General features: G+C 40.3%; 1 protein-coding gene across 1 annotated transcript; it reads right to left on the reverse strand.

The window, feature by feature from the left end:
- Positions 1–15,208: 15,208 nt before the first annotated feature.
- Positions 15,209–20,118, reverse strand: LOC144450608 (uncharacterized). The gene is made up of 2 exons (XM_078141252.1): positions 17,448–20,118; positions 15,209–16,860 (listed from the first exon to the last, which is right to left on the reverse strand). Exons 1-2 carry the CDS (start codon positions 20,116–20,118, stop codon positions 15,830–15,832), a joined length of 3,702 nt encoding a protein of 1,233 aa, XP_077997378.1. The 3' UTR covers positions 15,209–15,829.

Raw genomic sequence — 20,118 nt, forward strand, 5'->3', positions numbered from 1 at the left:
TTCTGAGAGGCACTGAAAACGTTATGGTCGTGACCCCTCTTCACTCTCCCCAATTTAATGGTGCCATCATTACTGACAGTATGGGGGTGGGGGGGGGGCGAGCTCGGGGGAATTGCCGTGAAAAAACAAATATTCAGAAACCCCACTCAATTGCCTCGCTTGAGTTATTTGAGTAACTCCCTCCCTTACACAGACTTTAAGGTTATAGACCACGATAAAGCTAGAAAAAATTACAAAATTAACTTTTTTGGGGGAAATGACTACCAACCATTTGAGCTATCATTGTATGCAACCCAAATAAATGTAGCACTTCTCAATCTTGAGATATGGGAAGGAATAAAAAACCAAAACAAATGCACATGGCTTTACAACCATTTGCACACTTTATTATAATATAACGGAAAGTGTCAAGTACTAGGCAGCTCATTAGCATACATTTGACGAAATGTGTCAAGTACTTGGCTACTCATTTACATAAACTTGCTGATACAGTACAGTCTCAGACCAGTAAAAGAATTGCTATGGTCATGGGGTCTGGGGTACAGTGTACCACAAGTATGAATAACAAGAGGACGTCCTTCCAGTGTCAAAAAAGAGTTGCCCAATAATGTAATGAGCGAGCTAAAAAAATGAATAAAGAGAATGAATTAGAGTTACTGTCTCTCTCTCTCTCTCTCTCTCTCTCTCTCTCTCTCTCTCTCTCTCTCTCTCTCTCTTACTCAGTCTTTTCAAGATATTGCTTATAACTGATTGTCTACTCAAAACTATTTAAATGGTGAAAACATTTCTCAATTTTAATGAAATTTTACTGTGCATAAAGGAATGTATTACAATAGGTGTCAAAATGCAAGTGAAAGTCAGCTTTGTTACAGTTTAGCACAGATGGTCTTTGCGAAGTCTTCCAAAACCCAAAGGCATCCTACAACAAAGAATGGTGGAAAGGTGTAAATAGTACCACATCATCACAATTTTAAACAAAAAAGGGAAAAAAGTATTTATCAGCTGATTTATCAGCAAACCATCGATCCTCTGGGGAATCCATTTTCGCTATCTAGGCGAAGTAATGATTCATAGCCTAGGTTTACAAAACATACTCGCCCTTGTGGTACAGTAGTGGTGATTATGTTTCAGCGAGTGAAGTCAAAACCCACGATTTGGAAGTTATCTTTTCGTGAACCACATGCATAGCTATTTTGTAATAAAAAAAATAACTCACCACTCGTATCTCTCCCGTTATCTAGTAATCTATCTGTTAGACCTCGGATGTTCTTCCGTTACAATTACGACACACGACCTAACATCGCTATCGAGGATGTTCGGGCAAGCCCTCACTGCAAACTTCGTTCGCTTATATGTTATAGTAACTTATACGAAAGAAAGCCCGAACGTCGAGCAGCAAGACTAGTTATCGAGTACAGGTCAACAGATCGTTTCCATGTAAACATATACCGTCCCGTGTTGTTCATCGACACTACTTCACTTAGGTGACACTAAATAAAATGTCACAGAAACGAACAACGTGGTACATTATCATTCCCAGTTATTGAATTTTTGGGTACATGTCCTCAAAAATCTACGATATTCAATGTACAGATTTTCCATCGGTATACGCGGTACGTCAGTATCGAACGCTAAGTCCCCCCCCCCCTTCCCTTCGTAGCACGTGTCATCACGCTACAGTCTTCGACCTTCCAAATGCGAAGTCGTCGTATACGCGTAGTAGAGCGAAGCTGTCGGATAACTATCCCTCTTGAAAACTATGTACTCGCTTATTTCATTTTCTTTTGATTGAGTTCATTACCAACCACAAATTGACACGAGGTGGTTTCGTCTTCTTTCTAAACACGGCCCGTGCTCACTGAAGCCCTCGCGTGGTGCCGTGTCATCTCCGACTATTTTTGCTTTTGTAAAAAAAATTAACATGCCGAAGAGCTAGAGACATGAGAGAGCTATATTGCTAGACATGTCTGACAGTTTTCGTTTTGCATTGACGTTGAAGCGATGTGTTGAATCATAGATCCTCCACCCATGATTGAATGTACTGTGTATGCTGTATCCAGATGAACCGGCGCTGGTAGACACAACAAATTCAACAATGGCAACATATCAAATTACAACAATAGTGGTGCGTCTTTTGACGTTGATTTCGACACAGATACATGTTATGTATCAAAATAAAAACAATCGACTCTGAGTAAGATGCTTCAAAGCAAAACATAGTACATCTACAATCGCGACCGGACTATACATTGTTACTCCAAGAAAATACCATCATACTAAAGATGTTTTATGAAGCTAACTAGATTCTTTATTAGTTAAAACACCACTTTCAAAGCATTTGGTATATTTTCCGTCGTTTCATGTTGAACGGGAACCCAGGGAACATTTACTCTCTCACCGGAAACCACTACGTTTATTTTACATAAAACCTGAGACCGCTAAAACGTAGCTTGACACTCTGCTTTCCATAAAAGGAAGTAGGCTCCGCCCTCAATTTGTTCGCAAACATATGCAAATGAGGAAGTTAATTTTTAACCCGAATAGCCAAAATCGCATGTCGAATAGTGGGCGTTGGCTACCTTTGAACTGACAGATTTCATATTTTTTGGCCAATAGAATGGTCATAACATGGAAAAAAGCAAATTTTCGAAGGTGATAAAGGATGTGACACTTACAACTTTTCTGTAAGGAATGTGTTAAACGTTTTTTGTTTGTTTCAACTCAAACACATGTTTTTGTCATTTTCTCAAGTTTACATTTTGTAAAGAATTGCGTTACTTTGTGGAAATTAGCAACCTCAAAGAGTACCCGACAATAACAAACACAGTAGGATCTTATTCACCACGTCAGTGGCTCCAAAACCGTGTCTCAGATTTTTGATTGCGTCTTTTGTTCGAAAGTAAGACGGATTTAGATGAGACATACATGGTTTATTTGGACACTATTTATTATTATTTATATATCTTCGTTACAAAAACAGATAGGAAAAATCTGAGACACGGTTTTGTAGCCACTGACGTGGTGATAAACACTGTGCGTCGTTTTCTATTGTTGGTCGAAATTTGAAGGAGCTAATTTTTGTTGAACCAAACATGCAAATTATCACGTATGTAGAGGTCACGTGATCTGAAGTACATAAAACCAAATTTTACTAATTTCATTGTAAAGAGTGGATCAAGAGCTTTCAGAAAATGTATAGTTATGGATGTGTAAAATCATTACTTTCTTAACTGCAAACCAATATCAGCAAGGGACATTGAACGTGGTCTATAACCTTAAGCAATGAACGATCTATGGCCTGAGCAGCAACATGAATTGAAGTTTCAGTGCCTGCCAGCAACATGAAGTTTCAGTGACATGTATACCCCACGGTACACACAGACAGGAAGTAGAGCGCCTAATAAACCAGATTTAAACTGAATACCTTCCGTAAGGGTATAGGCTTGCAATTTCATGATTTATGCAAGAAATTTAGCTCTATATCTGTGATTTTTCAAGTCCCTATAGTCGATTTTCCGGTTCCAAGATACATTGCGCGAGAGGACGTCGGTTATGTTGTTAGATTTAGTCTTGTTTTGTCTTTATTACATTTGAAATAACATTTTCACCGGACGCTGCGCGGTGGAGTGTACCGATTGAATAGCGCCTTCAACGCTATTTTGTGGTTCCTTGATTCGGATAATATTGTCGTAATTTAAGGTGTACATAAGTATACGCAAATATGTTTGGACTTCATGGTCCTACCTAACTATCAGTTCAGATTGGTGATTTCATCAACAGTTGTTTTATTTATGAAACCGTTATGAAAACGCAAACCATGAAAATGTATCATGTGCATGTGATTTAGGTGTTGGAGTCATTTGGTGAAGTGAAATCTGTTGAAACATGAGTATTTACCTTATTTCTTTCAGAAAAGGAGAAATGATGAGTCGTTAGACATTTTTTGAGATTATGAGACAATTTAATTTTGGTGATCTTTTAATTGATGAAAACCTTGAAAAAGTTATGTTATTATTTGTGTGTGTGTGTGTGTGTGTGTGTGTGTGTGTGTGTGTTGTGCATGCGTGCGTGTGTGTATGTGTTACACCTTGTCGATCTGCAGTCTTTTGTTCCGTGACATTCAAGTAAACTATGTTGCAACAAAAACTAATTCTTACAACAACAAAAATCTGCATAGTAAGCAATTTATTGTCATTTGCCCAACTCCTCGGCATCTTGGATTTCCTTTGTAGGGAGTAAATATCAAATAAACTACCTTGATACCTAATCATCAAAGGGTGTCTCTGGCTAACTCACTTGTTGGTTTTCAATTTTGCCTCCGGACTGATTTGTGTAAGATGTTGTAATTTTGAAAAAATAACTAAGCCAAACATGAATGAACTCTCCATTACCCCAAGTTTACACAGAATACCTGTATTTCCTGGAGTGGTGTTCTGTACACACTCAACTATAGAGGGCGACCTAACACGGGCGCGCGGGGGGGGGGGGGTGTTGTGTGCTGCGCTTTGTTAGCTAGTCTATCTGAAGAGCAGTATGGCTAATCAAGTAACATAATCCTCTTCTAATGCTGAGAAAGCTATGAGCTTATTTTGGTACAGTTGAAAGCATGTTCACCAACCCAACACACAACTGTTAAACACAAACAGCATTCACACAAAGTATGAGTCAGTGTTTCAAATGGACAGCATGCATTTATTTGAACACAGGAAAACATAACGTAGTGAAAGACTTGTCACTCTTGTAAGTCAAACTATGTCCTCGTCTGTCTTGTTTAACAAACTTAAATATACATGTGCTAATAAGTCTAAAATGTATTTGTAAATACGTTTTCAGTAGGGAATTACGTAGACGTGGTCACAAGTAAATGTAATAAGCATAAATATAGCGCACTACTTTGCTCTGAGCAAATATTCTTCCGCTCTGAGGTAGGCTGATGGGACTCGGTCTCAGCTCTGATCGATAAAGTCACGATTACTACAAAATCTTTTGTAGTAACCATGATAAAGTCAAGTTTATGAGGAATATTTCGAACGGGCCGTTCGTGTACATCTTCATATACATGGACGTTTTAACTCGTACATGATGAAAAGGTCATCAGGATAGCTTTAAACTATACGACATGATTGATTTGGACAATATCTTTTAAGTAACCTCTCAGGGTCTGATGTAGGGTCTAAGCTCCGTAGGCTCTGCGACCTCTGTGATAGAGGGTCCTCTGTCTGAGAAGTCAACTCTATCAAGAGGGAGGCCAGTGTATCCGATATACTCCGGAAGCTTCAATGGCAATGCCTTGAAAATCGCAGGGCAGTTAGCAGACTAACTTTCCTATACAAAGCTACAAATAATCTAATTGCTTTTCAAGATGATAAACTACCAGAATCATTATCATGTTCTACTAGGGGAAGTGCACCTGGTTCTTCTTTCATATCGATCAACGCTAAGAAAAACTGTTATAAATATTCACTTATTCCTCGGACAATTCCAGAATGGAATCTCTTACCATTATCCATTCAACAAGCAAAGACAATAGACGGTTTCAAATCTGCCCTCTCCAGCATTGATATCACCGATCTCATAGATCGTGCTCCCCTCAGTGAACACGGGTGAGATAAAAAAGGACGCCGCCTGCGTTACCCCTGTGTGATGATAATCCTTTCGGATGTTTACTCAGTATAGAAGTAGAAGTAGAATATGTTATTGTTAATTCTGTGCCCTTACAGAGGCTGCAATAGATGGGTATGCTCCCAAGAGAGATGTTGTGCCGAGGTCTGTGCCAGGAGTAATGATCGTACATCTATATGATCATGAAATTCCTTGTGGAAATCTAGGCAGTGCAGAGAGGGCGTAATATTATTTAACATAATGAGAAGCACAAGAAAATAACCATAGGGGGGGCAGGAAACTGGTCCATTGATTCTTAAAAGTCATCATTCAATGTTTTTTTGACATTGGAAATGAAATGAAAAAACTTTTATTTGAACTAAAGACAACGTAAAAGTTCTCTGGACATGATTGATAGTCCAATACACTACAGTCTATATTAACATTCAACCCCCGTTGACCCCGTGGTTTCGACCAATAGAAAGCTTCGTAGTTCAGTTGCTACAACATGACAATGTTCTATTTCATGAAGAAAATGTCTTTGGTACTGATGGCAGGAGAACAATAACTAATATATAAGATTTACCGTGGCCGAAAACGACAAATCTCTTTTCTGTTTGTTGAAACAAGAGCGATTTTTCAAACAGTAGAGTGATATAATACAAACAGAAGAGCGATTTCGGTAAAGATTCCACTCCGTTAATTTACCTAACACACTGACGAGCTATACGAAAAGTCTCATTTGCCCATGTCTGTCAGGGTGGGTAAAGGTGGGTCGTATTTTGGGGGGTATATTTGTCTTACTGGGAAAGACCATACTGTCATCCATCTTCACCAGGGGTGGTGACAGGGGGGGAACCATAGTGTTTAACATATTTTGTCCTCCTAAACCCAGCGAAATACTTGCAAGTGTTGGAAGCATTTGACACCCCGGGTATAGTTACCATAGTGACACCTTTACCCAACCTTTTCACCCACAGGAAATCAAGGTAAACATGGTTGTTTGAACTTTGGACATAGTGGAATATTTGTCAAAACTTTTACCAGGGGGTCAAAGTCCAATAAATGTTAGCCTTTTACAAACAGATTAAGCTGGTAATTTGAACATATTTGTCCCGGTGGTACTTCGCTGATCATAGCTGCTCGTAATCTATAGGAGTGGTATTCTTATTTTGTTCCTATCTTTACACAGGGGGCAAAGGTGGTTATATGTGGATGAACGTTCCAGTGGTAAATGTTTCAATTTTACCCCTATTGTTCACTATTGTGTCAGTAGTTCAAAGTCACAGCTGTATCGTTTCGGTAAATTTGGTCGTTTGTATAATTACCTTCCCATTCTAGTTCATCGGTACAAAACATGGTCCTCTGACTTCATCTTGCACCCAGTTCATATATTAGCGTTATGTACATGTGTATACGTGTATGCCCCCATCTAGAAAGGGTGCTAAAGACACATATTTGTCTGTGTGGAAAATGGTCAACTTTTACCGTGAGGGGAGATGAGGGTAAAGTTTTATGTCTTTCCTAAGTTTGTCACCACACACAATTATCTGATTGTTCCTATCTTTACACAGGGGGCAAAGGTGGTTATATGTGGATGAACGTTCCAGTGGTAAATGTACCATTTTTACCCTTATTGTTCACTATTGTGTCAGTAGTTCAAAGTCACAGCTGTATCGTTTCGGTAAATTTGGTCGTTTGTGTATTACCTTCCCATTCTAGTTCATCGGTACAAAACATGGTCCTCTGACTTCATCTTGCACCCAGTTCATATATTAGCGTTATGTACATGTGTATACGTGTATGCCCCCATCTAGAAAGGGTGCTAAAGACACATATTTGTCTGTGTGGAAAATGGTCAACTTTTACCGTGAGGGGAGATGAGGGTAAAGTTTTATGTCTTTCCTAAGTTTGTCACCACACACAATTATCTGATTGTTCCTATCTTTACACAGGGGGCAAAGGTGGTTATATGTGGATGAACGTTCCAGTGGTAAATGTACCATTTTTGCCCTTATTGTTCACTATTGTGTCAGTAGTTCAAAGTCACAGCTGTATCGTTTCGGTATATTTGGTCGTCTGTGTATAGTCTTCCCATTCTAGTTCATCGGTACAAAACATGGTCCTCTGACTTCATCTTGCACCCAGTTCATATATTAGCGTTATGTACATGTGTATACGTGTATGCCCCCATCTAGAAAGGGTGCTAAAGACACATATTTGTCTGTGTGGAAAACGGTCAACTTTTACCGTGAGGGGAGATGAGGGTAAAGTTTTATGTCTTTCCTAAGTTTGTCACCACACACAATTATCTGATTGTTCCTATCTTTACACAGGGGGCAAAGGTGGTTATATGTGGATGAACGTTCCAGTGGTAAATGTACCATTTTTGCCCTTATTGTTCACTATTGTGTCAGTAGTTCAAAGTCACAGCTGTATCGTTTCGGTATATTTGGTCGTCTGTGTATAGTCTTCCCATTCTAGTTTATCGGTACAAAACATGGTCCTCTGACTTCATCTTGCACCCAGATCATACATTAGCGTTATGTACATGTGTATACATGTATGCCCCCATCTAGAAAGGGTGCTAAAGACACATATTTGTCTGTGTGGAAAACGGTCAACTTTTACCGTGAGGGGAGATGAGGGTAAAGTTCTATGTCTTTCCTAAGTTTGTCACCACACACAATTATCTGATTGTTCCTATCTTTACACAGGGGGCAAAGGTGGTTATATGTGGATGAACGTTCCAGTGGTAAATGTACCATTTTTACCCTTATTGTTCACTATTGTGTCAGTAGTTCAAAGTCACAGCTGTATCGTTTCGGTAAATTTGGTCGTTTGTGTATTACCTTCCCATTCTAGTTCATCGGTACAAAACATGGTCCTCTGACTTCATCTTGCACCCAGTTCATATATTAGCGTTATGTACATGTGTATACGTGTATGCCCCCATCTAGAAAGGGTGCTAAAGACACATATTTGTCTGTGTGGAAAACGGTCAACTTTTACCGTGAGGGGAGATGACGGTAAAGTTCTATGTCTTCCCCAAGTTAGTAATACCATAAACAATTATCTGATTGTTCCTATCTTTACACAGGAGGCAAAGGTGGTTGTATGTGAATGTTCCAGTGGTGAATGTTACATTTTTATTTTACCCTTTCCTGTCGTTTCGGTCGTCTGTGTATTACCTTCCCATTCTAGTTCATTGGTACAAAACGTGGTCCTCTGACTTCATCTTGCACCCAGTTCAATCATATTTCTTTTCATCTAGAAAGGGTGCTAAAGACACACGTGTGCGTGGAAAACGATCAACTATTTTACTTGAGGGGCAATGAGGGTAAATCCCCTAGTCTTCCCTATATTAGTTATACCACAAACAATTATCTGATTGCCCCATTCTTTTCAGAGGCGGCAAAGGTGGATATATGAGGATAAAAATTCCGGTAGTAACCGTAATTTTTTACACTATTTGTTTACTATTATGTCAGTAGTTCAAAGTCACGCTTCGGGTTTTATTATTTATTTCGAGTTAACTGGTACAAAACATGAATGGTCTTCGATCTGGTACCCAATTCATCCTTTAGCGTTATGTACACGTGTATACTGATATGCTCCATCTAGAAATGAAGTGACAGGCGTACTTTGTTAGTCATACTATGAAGATATATCTGATAGTCCCTTTCTTTACACAATACTAGGCAAGGGTAGTTATATATGGATAAACGGCTCCTCGATCACTGTGATTGGGGAATTTGAGCTTTTCTTTTGCGAACTTGAACATAGGCGACATTGTCGATATTAGATACATGTAAACCGAGAAAAGAAGCCGGTCATGCTTGTTGTCCGATATTAAATCATCCTGTCGATAATATACTAACTATGCATTATTAATGTTGCTGTTTGTCTTTCCCACAGCATGTAGTTACTCTTATCTCACTGTTCCCTGTCTCTACAGTGTAGGTGTGACTTGCGACTATGCAAATAATCTACTCATAGACAATAGAAAGAGACACTATTCTTTCGTCAACGCTTCGATGTTTTTTTTTTTTTTAGATAAACAGAGACAGCATAATGGATATGTCTGAGCATATAGCAGACAATTGGCTTGATCTAAATATCGTTTAAGTTTTCAATCAGCTTCAATTTAGAAACGTAATGTCCCTCGTTTTCTGCCAACGACTTGTCTGTTATCATTTCAAACTCCCGACAAGTTGTCCCGCACAAGAGATGATCCAACCACAATCACCCCGAAATTGTAGGGTTAGTTAATATGCTAAGCCATAGATTATAGAGAGGAACATCTCTATTATCTATGGCTAAGCCAGCAAAATGTGTGAATTGGTTGCCATGGACAACTTGCGCAAAATCTAATACTGCATGTTAAAGATTTGCGTTTTCCTTTACATCGTAACGTTCCAACCACAGATAAATGTGGTTCAACCATTCTTGTGTGCAGTATTTCGTAGTGTTACATAGTATAACGATTGAGTGCTTCCGCAGTTTGACTGTACGCGAGACAAGCTCTACTTTCGGATGTTCAGACCACGGACATAAATTACGTCCGTGTTCAGACGACCTAGAACATGGTTAAAGCATAGATAATAGATAAAGACTACTGTCTATGGTTAAAGCGTAGTTAAAGCATAGACAATATAGAGAGATTGTCTATGGTTGAAGTAGGATGACTGACTGGTTAAAAGAAGTTAATTCTGACAAATATATGGTAAAAATAGGACATTTTGTTAATATGATTTTAACGGGAAACGTTATAACGTTTGTAGTCCAAGTCATTGTAAAGTAACTGTAGTCAAAGTCGCACAGTCAACGATGACCCAAAGATCAGCCGCTACTTTCACTAAAATAACGCATTTTTACCAAACCCGGACAACTTTATGGGTGTTTCTGCGCTTTCTTAGATTAATTTAGCTCGCAACTCAGTTTGAACGGCTGAGTCACATACTTGATAAATTTTAGCTACCGTATCTATGAACACGTCATTGTAGTGTAATGGTAAGGATGTGAGAGGACGCGCGGGTGGTGGATGGGTGCTTGGGAACTCGATAGTAGGATATCGCGACATTGCACATTTTTACGATATCGGATGTTTATCGTCTGGTATCGATACTACAATAAAATAGATATTAGAGTATAGCATATGATTGTATCGAATAATATCGATGCTATTGTCTAAGTGTCGTCCACGGCTTCAAGCAAGACGATATGTTTGTACATTTCGTGTAGGATCGTTTGAGGCACATTATATCTATCACGATAGAAAGACTTCTCGGGCTACAAAATAGACGATATTTTATTGAACTGGCCCAACAATGTCGCACCCCAAAATATGCTATGATATCGGATACTTTCGATACTATCATCTTGTATTGTCAATGGCCACAAAACAGACGATGTTGTTTTCTATTTTAACTGTGACCGTGACCCGACAATGTAGCTCCCAAAACACCAGATACTATCTGATGATACTATCGTATGGTATCGTCTAAGATTCCTAACTAGACGATATATTTTAAAGTTTGATCGTGATCCAATATTGGTCTATAGGAGGTAAAGGGTACCTGAAGTGGCAAAGTGGGACCGTAAAGTGGGACTCCAACTTTGTGCCAAAAGTAGTGTCAGTCCAACTTCGCGCGATTTTCGGCAAAGTTGGACCGTTGCAACTTTGCCAATCTAGGTACCCTTACATACATGCTCGTCGAATAAACGAGACGATACTGTTGGATATTTATCTTGGTGTACACCTCTATTGCTGACAATGGTCTCCAATTCATATTATTTAACAATTTTGCCGTAATAGCTACGATGTCGCACCCCCACCCAAAAAATGGGATGGTGTCGGATAATATCGACACTATCGTCTAGCATCGTCTAAGGCTTCAAACGTGACGATATTTTTACAATTGTGACCCGACATACGTGTCTAGTGAAATATACTTGACGATAATAGAAGTGTCTCTCTCTCTCTCTCTCTCTCTCTCTCTCTCTCTCTCTCTCTCTCTCTCTCTCTCTCTCTCTCTCTCTCTCTCTCTCTCTCTCTCTCTCTCTCTCTCTCCTTCCTCCCCTCTCTCCCTCCCTCTCTCCTTCCTCCTTCCTTCCCTCCCTCCCTCCCTCCCCTCTCTCTCTCTCTCTCTCTCTCTCTCTCTCTCTCTCTCTCTCTCTCTCTCTCTCCCTCCCTCCTTCCCTCCCTCCCTGCACTTTACACAAACTCTGCTTAAAATTCACATGAAACATCAACGAGTCGCATTTTTGTATTTTTTGCCATTATCTTACTTATTGAAATTAATATGTCGAGTCACATTACATTACTTGATCTAACATATCTTGAATTACTGGATCAAATTGACATATTTATGACCCGATTTACGATTAACATAGCCAAACTGGTACAAATTATTTGCTGTCTCTACCCATCATCCCAGTCTGACTGTGATTCATTTATAGCCATGGTTAGACGACTTTGACACGAGGCAAGCGGGCTAAATTGAAAAGTATGCCCGTCGCAACGGTTACCACAACATTATTTCATCAACAGCATATATAGATAAAAGATACATGTACTAATGTATATGTATCCTTTATCAATGTCAACAGGCAGAATATGGGTTATTCATTGGAAGTACCATGGAAGTGTAAGTCATTCCATTAAATGCATTGTACGTGAACTTCACGGCGCGTGCATAAGGGCATGTTTACACCACCCACAGACAAATAATGCCATTTGTCTGTGCATCCACCCGACATCTCTAACATGACTGACAGTAATAAATGTGACTACATGGATTTCACTGGGCACTTTTAGATCTCGATAAAAACATTTAAATGGATCGGTTGTTATATATCTCCTTTATTGTATCATTTCTTTTCACCATGTGCTCCGCTTTGATTTTTTCTTACCAAACAACCAGAAGTCGGAAGGTTCCCCAGTCTACGGACTTTCATACGCGATCACACCAAGCTACGCGGTCATGAATTTTTGACATGTTAAAAACACGATATCAACATATTCTTTGTGATAATAGATTGTGTGGGCGCTTTTAACAACCATTTGGAGAGTGTGAGGTGAAAGTTTCGGCATAGAATGTCCACAACTCGAGGGAGTACACATCTCTTGGTCAATGCGAAACCCTTTGAGTTGCCGCACTGGGACTGAAGTTTTTCGGTGAATTTCGGTTGTGTTTCAACGCCGATGAAATCTTAAGGGTGGCTAAAGCCAAAGAATGTGTGTATTTCTTGGAACATGCTTTCGGGAAATAGGGTAGGTAGTAGGGAACCTGTATTTCATTTCGCTTTGACCCAAGAAAGGGGGCAAAATTTAACGTTTTTGTTTTTGAAAATTTTCCGGGACTTTGCTTATTATAGATAAAAAAAGAGAAAGGGCTTTCCCATTCTAGCAAAGACAACTCCACGCACGGTGCTCACAGTTCTTGTACCATACACAATCGTCTGCATACTGATTGCATCAGGATCAGGACTTTTTAATTAGCTTGGCTTTGTAGCGAATGGTGAAACTTTCGGCGCAGTATGCCGACAACTCAAGAGCGAACACGTCCCTTTGTCAATGCGAAACATTTGGCAAATTTCACCCCACCCCTACCCTTAAATTTTTGAAAATTTTCCTCTTTTCGCGTGACTTTCCTTATAAGCGGGTTTGAAATAGGGTGGTCGTGTTCCCGAAAAATCCGCACATTTTTGTTTCTTGGCCCAGGATAGCTTTTCTCTCATATCCCTTATACGCTTGTATGAAATCGGGCAACGTACATGGATAAATCATGATGGATGGATTAGCATTTTACCCGCCTTGACACACTGTCACTATTTCAAGATAATCATCTTTTGGATACCATACGCTGCACCTAATGTCGACCCTTGACCCATTTTACCACTTAGCTGAGAGTCACCTCGTGTTTGGGGATTTTGTAAATAATTGCAGGAGAACTAAATATAAGGAAAAATAGAGTTCCCGTGTCTATAGCTACAATTTCATACAAATATACATCTTGATCTGTAGTTACATGTATCTCTGCTAATAGACTGCACTAAGCTTGTTTTTTTATGATTATACCACTGAACTAAGGAAAAATTAAGATTGTTTCCTATCCCCTCTTGCACCGATCTGAGCGGGCCATGTCAAGCATTTTTTTTTAGCTTACGTGTTAACAAAATTTATTTTTGATTTGTTCAAACGCAGCGTAGTTACACGATGCAACTCATGAAGCAATTCGTCGATTGCGACGAGGCTAGCAACTGTGATGGAGCGCGCACACGACGCAACAAGTCGCATGGTGAGTCGCAAGAGATAACTGTTGCACATGCGTAGATATAAAAAAAGTTACATGTCATAGAGGTCAAGTCGTCTAGCGGCAGGAACTTGGCAGAAATGCTATAAAATTGCTTGTATTTACGAATACAATGACTGAAAATTTGTTGAGGTATCGATAGTAAAACTATATTCAATTCGAAGTTCGTTTAGGGCGATGTTGATCTTTTCGACATCGCTACTTGCATTCCTTAGAAATAAAATTATATTCAGCGGAAATTAAGCATTCTTTGTATACTATTGATAAGTGGTAATCATGGTGATAAATAAAAATTTTATCAAAAATACTTGCCGAATAGAATATTTATACTAAAAACATGGCGGTCATAACATTGAACGTCATTTGACACGTTGGTATATGTCAAAGGTTATCACTTGCGATGCGACGATGTGGTTACACGGTGCAACTCATGAAGCAACTCAAGAAGCAACTTGCGACTCGTCGCAGAAAAACCGACATTTCGGTTTCCTTGCGACGCACCTAGCGACGACATAAGACCCTGTAACGGAGCGAGTGCACGATGCAATTCGTCGCATGGTGAATGGTGCGTTGCTCGTCGAGTTTCATCGTGTAAGCGGGCTATATGCGTGCAATGTGATACAACGTGTGTGTTGGTCGAAAGTAAAAACTAATGCACGATCAACCTTTACAGCAGAAGGGAGAAGTGTTAATCACTGTCGTGGTGAGACAGTCAAAATCAAAACTATGTTTTGCAGAGACAGTAAAATGTTTTACAATTTGAATTGCAATCAGAGTTTGTTGTGTTTATCGATGTCATGGTATATGATAAACATACATCTGTGACAGGTCGTTCATTTTCCCTTTTCGCGTTAAGAGTATGACATTTCGTTTTTTTTTTTTTTTTGAAGTTGTTTTTCTTGTTTGTTTGTTTGTTTGTATGGTTTTGTTTTTTTTGGGGGGAAGACGTTACGGTTTCGACTACGGTCAGACGAAGAATCTTCGTCCGCCCTGTCATGACCGCGGCTGGACGGCAACTAGTCCTGCTTGCAGACTGTGTACGCCTTTCCAAAGACTCAAGGGAAGACTTCACTCTGTATGCAAGCAGGCAAGCAGGACTAGACGGCAATTTGAATTTTGAATCTAGGATAGTCTGACAGGGGGCATCATCCAAATGGGGGGGGGGGGGCATTTTATCTTTTTAGGGGCCCTGGCCAATATTATAGTAATTATGAAACATGACGGGTCAGGCTTGATATACGAAAGGTCGTAAGAGAGTGAAGGACACACCAGACGTTATGTTAGGGTACTAGAAAGCTACTGAAGAACTTTATTCAATCATAAGTATATCAAGATTACATGATGCGTATCGATGTGTATCTACAGGAAATGATCACATACTTTGGGAATGGTAAATAGCAACATATGTTTGGGGAATTTATGATTAATGATCAATGTTAGCACAAGAGATTGTTCAAGACTTTGAGTCTCCGACATGGTTTCCGACATTTACTCCGGCCCGCGAAAAATGTCAAGATCAAATATAATTAAGATACGTTGGATACAAACTAATATTCACATAGTATAATGTTGAAATTAATCATTGGTCGAACTACTAAAATAAGCTAGGTATAGAAATCCTTTTTGTTCATCTAGGCGAGTATAAACGATGTGTGTTGACCTATGACAAACTTAGATTTCTTTCAAACTATAAACTAACGCATAAATTCAACATGTATAAACATCATAATAATGAAGTAATTGATTACGTCCGTCAGAGTTCTGTAATCATACTGCTTAAGATCGTATTAAACAGAATCATAATGTAAGGTTCATCAAGTATTAAAATGATCAAGTCAAAGTTCTCTGAAAGAGGAATCAATAAGTTCTGATTATGAAACTTTACATTAAAGTTAAGCATTGATCAGTTCTCAGTCCGATATTAATTTAGTCCATTCCTTGATTTTCTTCATGGCGTTCTTAGTTGCTTGTCTTACCGGACGTTGAGAGCGAGTTGTAGCGTCACACGTCTCGACTACTGATTCAGTCGATTCGGTTTCACTGGTATCGTCACTGTTAATCTCGAGAGGATACAGTTTAGTAACTGGGCGATTACTGTATCCATTTGCCGTCTTGATTTCGGCTGAACGAACTAGTCCATCGTTGCCAGGTTTGAGTTTTTGAACGACGGCGAGTTTCCAATGCGTACGTTTTTTCTGATCGTCGTGGACAAGTACGATATCTCCGACTTTGATTTCATTTTTAGTGGAGCCCTTTGTGACATTGAAATCCCGTTCTTTCAATGCAGTCAAATATTCCTCGATCCACCGGGTGTGGAAGTGTTGCAAGAGTTTTGCGAGACGATGCGATCTCTTTTCTAAGAGTGGTTGTGTCATATAATTTGGATCGCGTAGTTCGTTGATGTCAATTTCGTCATATGGTAGCGTTGTTATATTTCGACCTACTATAAGTTGCGGCTCATTGGAGTCACCGTAAACATAGGTTAGTGGTCGATCATTTATGACGGCCTCTACTTCAGCGAGTAGCGTTCTGAGTTCATCTTCGTATACGTATGCACGTCGTAGTACCTTTTTCAGACAGAGTTTTGTGATGCCGATTAATCGTTCCCAAAAGCCTCCGAACCAAGGGGCTCTCTTGGGTATAAAGTCCCACTGTACGAGGTGGTTCGCGAGAAACGCTTTCACCGATGGAGACTTCATAAGTTCGTGAATTTCCTTCGCTGCAGCTTCGTATGTTGACGCGTTGTCACTCAGCATGCGATTCGGTAATGAACGTCGAGCTGCAAATCGACGAAATGCGCGAAGAAATGCACTTGTTGTCATGTTATCAACTAATTCTAAGTGTACGCCACGTGTTGTAGCACACGTAAATAAACAAACATACCGTTTGGCTTCCTTGCCAACTTCCAGTTTAACATACAGTTCGCCTGTAAAATCAACGCCTGTTACACGAGTATAAAGTTGGCGTCAGATTCAGATTCAGATTCAGCTAGCGTCATATTGAGCGTCAGATTCAGCGTCAGATCCGAAGACACCCGACGGACTCAATCAAACACGAAATAATACTGTTGAGACTACAGGGAAAGATTCCGTTTCACAGCCTTTTGATGGAAGTTGAAATGTCTGTGCTTGCACAATTTTTATTTGGGGAAAAATATGTGAAATAGAGTTGAAATACTTGCAACCGAGACATTGATAGCTCCAAGTTCAGCCAGTGTATGTTCGTTGGTTGATACTTTTTGCCAATAATGTACATGGTGTCAGTAAAAGCTAAGTTTACGTATGTAATATGTTGTCATTTTAAAAAATTTGAATTTAAAATTTAAAAATTGTGCAAGCAGAGACATTCCATCTTCCATCAAAAGGTTGTGAAGTAGAATCTTTCCCTGTAGTCTCAACGGTATTATGTCAGTTTTGATTGAGTCCGTCGGGTGTCTTCGGATCTGACGCTATCTGACGCTGAATCTGACGCTCAATATGACGCTAGCTGAATCTGAATCTGAATCTGACGCCAATTTTATACTCGTGCCTGTTACTGTGAATGCCGGACGATCAGTAACGCGTACGACTGGTAGCGGTGCCTTGATAGGTGCTTGATATGATAGTCCGATTACAAACTTACAAGTAACACATTCCCTGGTTACCGATTTCACGACAACGCGAATGCTGGGTATCCAATAGTACTGACGTATCGCTGTGACAGTACCTTGTAATCCAATGTGTTTTGAATGGCGATGATGATACTGAATGATGAGGCGTGTGAAGTGATGATACTTCGGTAGCAACGCAGGAAACTTCGCAGTTTCCGTGAGTGGTGCATTGTGGAGACGTCCTCCACAGCGAACAATGTTATCTGTATCTACGAACAGTTTCAATTGTTTCACAAGTTGTCCGTGTTTTCTCTCGTTTGATTTGAGTAGTTTGATTTCATCTCCATAACAGTCCGATTGAATGTTAGAAATCCAAAGTTTCTCTGCAGTCTTAATTTCTTGCGCGGTTAATTCTCCGGTTACTCGATTGTCTGAATTTCGCATATTTCCAATGAAGCGTAGAACTAATGCCGTTACTCTGCGGAGTCTAGTTATTGAACTAAATCGATTGACGTCGATGATCACGTTAATTCCTGAAGTTCGCGTGATTGTATCAAGTTTAGCTGAGTTCACAACCATAGCAGTTTCATGTTGGTCTTGTATCGTAATGTAATTGTCCCGATAAGTTTCGAATGTCAGTTCGTCCTTAATACTAGTCGGATTGTCCGTAATCCCGAGTGTTTCTAATGTCCAGAAACGCTGTAATGATTGTTGTTCGTCCGATGAATCCAAAAGTAGAAATGTAGAGTCTGTTCTATGACCACGTACGCGTCCAGGTACTGGTCCCGAAAGTAGATAGCCTAACTTCGATGATACCGCTGTGGGTGGTCCCCGAATTACCTTGTCACCAACGAAATTCCAGTAAAAATCTACTCCGATGAGTATGTCAACTACGAATGAAGGGCAATTCGATGGAGGATGAGCTAATTTCAGTCCGTGTAGATGAGACAGTTCACTCATCTTCTTTGTCATTTGATTTTGCAACGGTGCTGCGATCTTTGGTATGATCAAAGTCTTTAGTCGAATAGTGTCTCCGTTTTCCGCGATGACATCGATGTCGGTGGTTTTGAAAGTGCGTGAACGAGGTGCCTTTTCGCCGAATACTGCTAAACTTAACGTCTCCGTAGACGTTGCGACAATGCCAAGTTTGTCAGCGAAATCTTGGGTAATAAACGATCGAGTAGCGCCTTCATCGAATAAAATTGTTGCCGCAGTCTGTCTGCGTTGATTTGATGAATGTAGAACTTGCGCGACTGCTGTCTTCAACACGACGGAACCGAACTGGAAATCGTTTCCAGTTTCTGCAAATTGTACACAGTCAGTCGATTTCGTTTCAACAGGTGGTCCAGTACATATAGAAGTATGATGTTTCTTACCGCATTTTTTACAACGTGATTTAGATGTACAAACTTTAACTGCGTGACGACCAAGGCAATTGTAGCATAACCTGTTTTGGACGACGATCTGTTTTCGCTTGTCGGGTTCCGTAATGACGTCACAGTAGTTGGCGTAATGGCCTCCATTGCAGAATGTGCATTTTGGTGATTTCGGTTTTTCACGAGCGGGTTCGCGGGGTTTCCTTCCATGCGTTAGAAATGCTGCCGTAGATGTCATATCATTCGAATTATGTTTGTCCGTAGTATTGTATAGATCGGATTGTAAACCGTCTTCCAATGCTTCAACTTCCTTAAGTATGGAAGTTCGTAAGTCCGTTAAATTCCATTCGTCTTCGTGGTCGCGGGAAATCTGTGTTCGTGTTTCGCTAGGTAACTTTCTCATGACGATCGGCACTAATAAATCGCCGTACGAATCCTCGTTTTTGCCGAGTGCTTTGAGACCGCGCACGTGTGTCTCGAGCGTGTCGTAGAAGTCTCGCATGCTTGAGATTTCTCTTGTCGGCGCTTGTAAATCCCACAGTGCTGCCATATGTGCGTATATGATTTTGTGTTTCTGACCGTATCGTTTGGTCAGAATGTCCACAGCGTTTTCGTAGTTGGCGTCCGTCATCGATAGTCCCTCGATCGCACGGAGCGCTTCTTCGCGTAACTGGCCTTTAAGATATTGAAACTTCTGTACCGGAGTCAGGTTTGGATCGTCCCCGACGGCCGATCTAAACGAGTCGAAAAAGGTTGTCCATTTGAGAACATCGCCTTCGAAGGTGGGGAGTTGTAGCTTCGGTAGCTGCGTCGTTTTCCCCCTATGTTCTGTCGTCTGAGGAGCGGGTAAGGGTTTCGCGGTTGTAAACTTGTTCAAAAGTCTCTCCCGTTTCAAAATCTGCATTCTGCTTTCATGTAGATAATCGTCTGCTTCCACGATGAGGTCCATGAGTTCGTCTTGGGTTGCTGATCCAAGAATATCTTCGTCTAATCGCTGCATATAGTCAACTTTCATGTGTAGACTATTTATGATCCCTTGTAGTTCTAACAGTTTGTCGTTTTTCGTATCTTCGGATTCGCTGGACTCGATGTCCACTACCGCTTTGTCTGCCATCGTGAGTAGCTTCAAAGTTTGTCCCCTGTGGGCGGCCCTGTATGTCTTCAACGATGCGGCGTTACCTCCAGATACGGGCTGGCCCTGACGTTCGAGTTGTGGTGGTGTGTCGTGATCCAT

Source organism: Glandiceps talaboti, chromosome 20, assembly GCF_964340395.1.
Source record: "Glandiceps talaboti chromosome 20, keGlaTala1.1, whole genome shotgun sequence".
In the NCBI taxonomy this organism is placed as follows: domain Eukaryota; kingdom Metazoa; phylum Hemichordata; class Enteropneusta; family Spengelidae; genus Glandiceps; species Glandiceps talaboti.